The sequence below is a fragment of the Octopus bimaculoides genome, chromosome 23 (genome assembly GCF_001194135.2).
Source record: "Octopus bimaculoides isolate UCB-OBI-ISO-001 chromosome 23, ASM119413v2, whole genome shotgun sequence".
Classification (NCBI taxonomy): Eukaryota; Metazoa; Mollusca; class Cephalopoda; order Octopoda; family Octopodidae; genus Octopus; species Octopus bimaculoides.
The window spans coordinates 33,793,000-33,801,774 of record NC_069003.1 but is presented as its reverse complement, the minus strand read 5'-3'; the positions used below and the strand labels follow the sequence as shown (position 1 = coordinate 33,801,774).

General features: G+C 36.3%; 1 protein-coding gene across 1 annotated transcript in view; it reads left to right on the top strand.

Annotated features, from left to right (window-relative positions):
• The window catches only part of LOC106868161 (uncharacterized), a gene marked incomplete at its 5' end in the record, with an annotated part of 81,047 nt that overhangs the window by 34,615 nt on the left and 37,657 nt on the right, over positions 1-8,775 (top strand). Inside the window, one exon of the mRNA XM_014913302.2 lies at positions 3,257-3,446. Within this exon, the coding sequence (XP_014768788.2) occupies positions 3,257-3,446 (190 nt within the window). The remainder of the gene's footprint in view (positions 1-3,256; positions 3,447-8,775) is intronic.

Sequence of the window (8,775 nt, the reverse complement as noted above, 5' to 3'; positions counted from 1 at the left end):
AAATAAGTACCAGTTACGCACTGGGGTCGATATAATCGACTTAATCCGTTTGTCTGTCTTTGTTTGGCCCCTCTGTGTGTAGCCCCTTGTGGGTAGTAAAGAAATAATATATATATATATATATGTGTGTGTGTGTATGTATCACACACACACACACACACACACACACACACACACACACACACACACACACACACACACACACACACACACACCACCTCGTCTGTCTATATAGATGTATCTCTATTCTTTCGTGGCGGATGCTTCACTCTGTCACTATACAGAATAGAATCCTTCCAACGCCAAAAATTATTTACCAAAACGTAATCACGTGCACGCGCGTATAACAGTCATACCCATATGTCTGATATCTTACTACACAATAAAACCCCGTGGTGGGACTACACAAATGAAGTAAACTGTGTTAGGATTCATTTAATATCCATTGGTATAAAAATTTATTCCTCTGCTAAGAGAGCAATGAACTAATGATGGGTGATGGGTGGTGGGCACGGTTGGGATAAGCCAAAAGAAAACTAAAATACATAAGCAACTGTATTTCAGAATAACCACAGAAAGTTAAGAAGTGCCGATGGCACAAAGGTAATCGTTTTCTGTTGCTTTCATTGGTTTCAATGAATGCACCAGAAACAAAACACTTATGGCGGATGTTATCTCAAAACACAATGAAAATGTTTCAATACAAAGGATTACATCTCGGTCATTGGAACAAAAATAAAATCTGATGCGTTTAGCCATTAGCGAGAGAATCAGACATTGTAGTGAATATTAATTAGCACATCCAACCTAAATGGGATGTGGTTTCTTTAGAAAGTTAAAAAAAAAAAAAAAATACACGCGTCATTCGAGCCATCATCAAAATCAAGAAATATTTTTATCCCATTCTCTGCTATGTGTCCTAACAGGACATTCTACGCCACCTTTTAAAACAGCACAAAGCAATGTGTAAACAAAGTGTGTCGCTGTTAGCCCCTACACTAGAATAGCAGTGGTTCTCAAACGGAGCCCATGTACGCATAGGGGGTTCATATAAGGCTTTTTTGTTGAAATTTATCTGCAAAAAATTGCTTATGCTTCTACGATATACTATTTTAACATTTTTTTAATGATGGACTCCCTCGTAGAAGACGATGTATGAGCGTTCAATCTTTTTGCCAAATGACCTGCACAAATGATTTGCTTATAATGATCAAATGTTCGTGCCGTACATTAACTCACTCTCTCCATCAAATCGACGTTGCCTGAACAGGTATACGGTGTACCACACGTCAAGAGGGGATTTATTTTGTCTCTATAGCAATTCCTAGTGAAGAGGAATTCAAGACAATGTCAACTTTCACCCACGCGATGAAAACATCGGCGACAAAAATATATGTAATAATATATATACCTATCTCCTCCTCCTCCTCTTCCTACTACTACTACTACTACTACTACTACTACTACTACATCTTCTGTTGTCCCCTCTTTTCCTTTTCTTCGTTTCTTTGGTGACGTAGTTCTGTTCTTTTTCCTTTCTAGATTTGATCTTTTATATATTTAATATTGGATTATTTTCTTTCTGTTTTTCCTTTTTTTGTTGCTAAATAAAAATCTATTTTATATCTAAAATGAAAATTTAACCAAAGAATTGACAATAAAACAACCAGCTTTATTCTGTGGAAAAGAGAACAAAAAAAATTAAAGAAAAAGTAGCATTTGTCAGCTGATATAATAATGTCAAGAAATTGAAAGATTTTGGAAAAATCAAGAACTAAAATTTTTTTTTTTTTTTTTAACAAATTGATTCTAATAAAAAGGGATTCATTTCGTTGCAAAAATGCAATTCCATTGGAATAAAATCTTTGAAACATTACTTAAAAAATTATAGCGAGATATCAAGAAATATCATAATGGAAGATAAACGAATGAGAGCAGCAAAAGTCTTGTAAAAGTGTGGAACCAGGGGAATGAAAATATACAATGTTCTTCTACTTGTTACAGTTTTGCAGTGCGGCCAAGCAGGGGCATCACCCTGAAGGGGTTTAGTCAGGCTAATCTAACTCAGTGCTTATTTTATTTAAGCCTCATACTAGTTTTATAGGTCTCTTTTGCCGAACCGCTAAGTTTCGGAGACGTAAACAAACCAACTGCGGTTGTCAAGCAACGGATAATTTTGCTGCAGTAAAACCCTAAGAACCATACTTTCAGTAACTGGGAACGCTCGTTCGGCTAAGCATGGGCATCATGTAAGACTAACTGAATGCAAAATTCCTTTCGTAGTTGAGTTCGTAACAAGTGAAGAAGCTTTAATTATAGATACATGGCGTACATAACATGTAGAATGGCTGGCAGCTATAACAGATGAAGATGTAAAATGGCTGGTGGCAAGTTGTGCATCTTCCCAGGTTTTCAACTTTTGCGAAACTTTTCCAAGTTGCTTTAGTCAGCGAAAGGAAACGGCTATAGGCTGTTTCAGATGAAAGAAGCTGTAGTACAATGGCCGCCGACAAATGAGCTGTTTTCGTAGTGATTGGTGGCTGTAATGAATGGGGAAATGTGGTTTTTGTTTCATGGCTATTATATACAGGGGTGGGCAAAAGTAGGTACGCAGTTATGATTAGGAATCATTATGTTATTATAAAAAGAATTAGATAAAAAGAACCTAAAATCATAAAATTCTTATCGTAAAACGGAAATAGAAACAAAGGCGCAGGAGTGGCAGTGTGAGAAGAAGCTTGCTTCCCAACCACATGGTTCAGGGTTCAGTCCCACTGCGTGGCACCTTGATCAAGTGTCCTCTACTATAGCCACGAGCTGACCAAAGCCTCGTGGTTGGATTTGGTAGAAGGAAACTGAAAGAAGCCTGTCGTATATATTATTTATGTCTGTATCTTCCCACCATCGCTTGGCACCCGATTTTGGTGTGTTTAACTTAGCGGTTCGGTAAAAAAAGAGACCACTGAAATAAGTGGTCATCATCATCGTCATTATCATCATCATCATCTTCGTCATCATCTTCGTCATCATCATCATTATCACCATCATCAACGTCATCGGCGTCGTCGTCATCGTTACCATCATATTCATAATCCCTTTTCCATCATAATCATCTTCATTGTCGATATCGTCATCATCAACATCATCATCGTCGTCTTCGTTGTCCTGGTCATCATCATCATCATCATCATCATCATCATCATCATCATCATCAGCACAACCATCATTGATTCGAGTTGTTTTATTTGCATTACAGGAAATCGATGAAAATCCCACGTTCACAGGTGTCGGCGGCACGTGCCAGTGGCCGTTTCCTTGGGTGTTGTGGCGCGGAAGAGGATGGTTTCAAGGGGCTATGGCAATCGCATCCCTAAGCGTCAAGTGTTTGGAAAAAGTCATCCCTGGTTACCGTAAATTCGAAGAATCATTTCAGGAAGATTACTTTGGTACGGCGTTTTATTATTATTATTATTATTATCATTATTATTATTATTATTATTATCATTATTATTATTATTATTATTATTATTATTATTATTATTAATTATTATTATTATTATTATTATTATTATTATTATTATTATTATTATAATTATTATTATAATTATTATTATTATTATTAATTATTATTATTATTATTATTATTATTATTATTGTCATTATCATTATTATTATTATTATTATTATTATTATTATTATTATTATTATTATCATCATCATTGTTATTATTATTATTATTATTATTATTATTATTATTATTATTATTAATATTATTATTATTATTAAGGCGGCGAGCTGGCAGAAACGTTAGCACACCGGGCGAAATGCTTATCGGCATTGTCTTCCGTCTTTACGTTTTGAGTTTAAATTGCACCGGGATCGACTCTGCCTTTCGTCCTTTCGTGATCTGTGAAATAAGTAACCAGTCGGGCACTGGAATCAGCATAATAGACCCCCGAAATTGCTGTCCTTGAGCCAAAATTTAAAATCATTATTATTATTATTATTGGATCCTTTTAGCAAAGATTTCGTACATCGTTTCCATTTTCATCACGCCATTAATATCACCATCATCATCATCATCATCATCGCCATCGTCGTCGTTATCGTCATCATTCTTCACTTCAACTTCGTTTTTGACTGTCAACCATAATCATCCACGATTTCATTACATCCGCCATTTGTCGACTGTTCTCACTCTCCAGTTGTCAGTTATCTGTCGTTATATCGTTGACAGATGATTTCTGTCGTCTGCCATGCTCCATCCATTGTCTGCTCTCTATTGTGTAAACATTTTTCGTCTGCCATTCATCGTTCGTTATATGTTTTTAAACACTTGTTGTCTGTTAGCTACCGCCGAACGTCTGTCTTCTCCCTATTGGCTGGTGCCTGATATCTCTCATCTGTCATCTTCCATTGTATCTATTCCTTTGTCAGACTCTAAATCTAGTTTATTTTGATCTAATTTAAGTCAGGAATTATCCAATAAAATAAATAGATGTTTCCTTCTTGAATCATGCTGACTGATAAGGGACGCCGGTTTCCCGGTTCCAATGGCGTTTATATTCACCACCTGAACGGGACGCCAGTCCGTCGCAGGATTAACTCATTTTTGCTGGCCGAGCGAACTGGAGCAACGAGAAATGGAGTGTTTTGCTCAAGAGCACAACACGTCGCCCGGTCCAGGAATCGAAACCACAATTCTACGATCACGAGACCAACACCCTAACCACTAAGTCACGCGCCTCCACCACCCTATATCGCCCGTTGTTTTATTTATACAATGTTTTCTGTTTAATATTTGAACGAGAGACTTTGAGTTTTTTTTCTTTGTTTTTTTTTTTCTTTTATTCATATTGTGGTTCTATTATATCTTTGCTTATTTATTCTGTATCTTTTAGCAGGACTTTGACTTCATATAATCATAAAAGCCCAGGATTTCATGTTTTTTTGTTTGTTTTTTCCTTATTCTCTGTGACAATGTCGCTAATCAATTGTCTTAACTTTTCCTTGATCACTCTAACCTTTCTTCTGTACATCGTATTGTCTGCCGTTGGATTCATTTCACTTACGTTTCAGTTGTCTTTCAGCATTTGTCCGTCAGTCTTAAACACATCTGAAACATATTCATTTCCTTACAAATATTTCCCAATCATATTTTTTTCTTCTATTCTTTCCGTTCTTTTTTTCCGTAATCATGCAGACAGTTCGCCAGATACAACTGATTCTTAGTGGAGGATTTCCCTTACAAACCAGATATAGTTATCATCCGTTCCTTCCATTTAATCATGTTCTTCACAAGACGTTTTTTTCCTCCATTCCCCTCCCGTCCTTCTCTTCTCCATCCAACCATTGTAATTTCTTTAAGTACTTCATCTCCCAGTTGTTGGAGTTATTCTCTTATATTGCTCATGTTGATGTATTGATCAATTTCAATGCTACCGTAGCCATCTTTTGTTAGCTATTATTCTATTCATCAACAACTCGTCGTTTTTTTTTGTTTTTTTTTGTTGAGTTTGTCGCTTATTATTTTTCTCTCAACATTACAATATTAGTATTACTTCCTTTCGGCATTACCATATTAATATTGTTTGCATTTCGTTTATGTTTTTCATGCTTGTGTATTCTTTTAAGCTTTCTGATTGTTTGGCTAACTACTTAGTTCCCAACATAATTGTCCAGATATCATCTCATTTGTCCGCAGCTATTTACAACTTCCGTTTCATTGCTTCATTTCTTCCCCACATTCAATAAATTTTTGATATTTTATTTCAACTGCTCAAATAAAGTACAAATCACTGATAATATCTGCGTGCAAGAGGGAAACTTTAGCGACAAATCACGACGTTTTCTTATCGCATCGCAGACCATTTTCTCTCCACTGATTTTTCTAAAGTAATTGTCATTTGCTGGCTTTTAATTATTTTGTATAAATCTTTTCTTAAAACATTTGTTTTTCTCGCAATAATTTTCAATCTACCTTTGCTTTCTTTTTCTCTTCATCATCCCATTCTTCTTCTTCTTCTTCTTCTTCTTCTTCTTATTATTATTATTATTATTATTATTATTATTATTATTATTATTATTATTTCTTCTTCTTTTTCTTTTTCTTCTTCTTCTCCTCTTCCTTCTTCCTCTTCTTCTTCTTCTTCTTCTTCTTCTTCTTCTTCTTCTTCTTCTTCTTCTTCTTCTTTATTGCTGATGTTAGTTAGGCGGAGAACTAGCAGATTAAATTAGTACTACATGAGTACTGGACGGTAGGGGTTCGATATAAACGGCTGGCCTCCTCCCCACAAATTCAGGGCTTTGTGCCTATCGTGGACAGAATTATTATTATTATTAGTAGTAGTAGTAGTAGTAGTAGTAGTAGTCCATTTGGCACGGCGATTATTTCTACCGCCTTTATTCTGTGACTAGTTTCAATAATCAGCCTGTTGTCACGCCGTGGGATCGAACCTGGAGCTAAACGGGATGCAAAGCGAACACCTTAACCACACAGCTTAGCTACGCTCTAACTTCGATTACCTCCTTTCATTCCATTAAATCCTTTCTCTTCATTTCTTTTTATTTTTTTGTTTTTCCTTGTTTCTTAATTTCTTCATTTTTTTCTTTTAATTTTACGCTAATATTGTTTTCCTTCTGATAAAAGTCAACGAAACTTCAAAAGTGCAATCGTTTATACGTGAAAGCGATGTACAAATATACTCTGTGTTTACACGATCTACCAGTAGTGTTTGTACAATGTGTTAATTGTGTATATGCATGATTAATCGGTGTGTTTGTTTTATTTATTAACAATATATTAATGACGCGTACGTTTACAATCAATTCGTTGCTGGTATGTGTATGTATGCACAATCTATCAGTAGTTTGTGTATGTGTAAACTGTATGTGTAAATTGTATGTGTAAACGATAGATTAGCAGTTTGTGTATTTATACACAACTAATTAACAGCGTTCGTAACAATGAAATTATTATATAAACAATATACTGTGTGTGTGTGTGCATTTGTGAGTGTGTGCATTTGTAAACAATACATTAATGGTGTGTATATTTAAAAAAAATAATCAGTAGTGTATGCATACAATTAAAGCTGACTACGGTGGGATTTGAACTCAGAATATACTGACGAACGAAATACTCTTAAGCTCTTTGCGCTAACGATTCCGCCAGCTCACCGCCTTACACACATGTAATATGATATCTCAAATATTTGTGTGTGATTGTGTGCATGTGTATGTGTGTATATATATGTGTGTGTGTGTTTAATGAACGACAGTATATACGAAGGGGTGCTTTGGGTAAAAATATACAGGAGGATCACTTAATTATGAATTTATTCACCATTTTCCCCTCTCAGATTCACACACTTATTACAGCAGTCCTTTAGTTTTTCTAGGCTATGTAAAAGAACTTGAAAGGTTGGGCCTCCAGCCAGGCCTTTCGCGATACTCTTAAAGCCAGGAACTTTCCAGTTCCCCTTCGTATGTATGGATGTTCTAAGTACTACGTGGGAGAGATGAAGGAAGGGGCACGGCAGTTAAGTGCAGTGCATTTGTGTGTGTGACTTGTATACGTGAATGTAGACGCTCAAGTGTGTTTGTTTGTGTGTAAATGCAAATGTAGAATGTGGATAGAGTTGTAGAGATGGCCAATAATTCACTGAGTTATTTGTTGTATTAAATGTATTTGCTGCAACTTAAGTAATTATAAAGAGCTACTTAATGGGAAATTTAATCTTTGATGTCGAGGGTTATAACAATTTGGGAGAGACAATTAATAATGGCTGCAAGGCGAGGAAAGAGAAGAGCCGGAGCGGTTGTGGTGGTGGTTGGTGGTGGTGGTGGTGGTGATGGTCATAGTATGAGGGAAAGGTGGAGGAGGCGATTGTATGGATATTTGAATGTAATTAAATGTATTAGAAAATATCCCTGAGAGTGAGAGGAAAGACTGGCTGGAGGTCGATGTGTGTATGTATGTATGTACGTATGGATGGATGGATGGATGGGTAGGTGGGTGGATGTAGGTATGTAAGCATATATATATATACATGTGTGTGTATGTATAAATATATATATGTGCGTATGTATGTGTATAGGTATGTATGTTTATGTACGTGCATGAATGTATAATTATGTATGTATGCATACATACATTTGTGCACGTGTGTATGAGCGTATGTTTAAAGATATGTATGCCTATGTACCTCGATGTGTGTATACATGTATATATATGTGTGTGTGCGCGTGTGCATGTGTGTGCATGCGCATACGTACGTATGTATGCATGTGTGTGCATGCGCATACGTACGTATGTACGTATGTGTATAATGTATGTATATATATATATATGTATGTGTGTATGTCTATTTATGTATGTAATGTACGTGTGCGTTTATGGAAGAATTTGTAAGGAATCTAAGTGTGGAAATGCTAATGATTCCGCATAGTAACGAGGATGAGTAGAGGTTGTTATATGTGTGTATGAGGGATGGCGGGGGGGGGGGTAGTTAGCGGAAGTGTTGCGAAAGGGAGACATGGAGGGAGTAGGGAATAATAGCCTCTGGTGGTCGTGGTGACGATAGTGGTGGGGTTGTTGAAGTTACAAACACATGAATAAGCAGAGAGACACACCACGCACTCACGCGCGCGCGCAATACACACACGCGCACACACATACACACGCAGAGGGTTACGTGTGTGATAGGTATACAGGCAAGCACATAAACACATAGACACAAATGTGATTACATATGCAAGGATGCATCTATATAG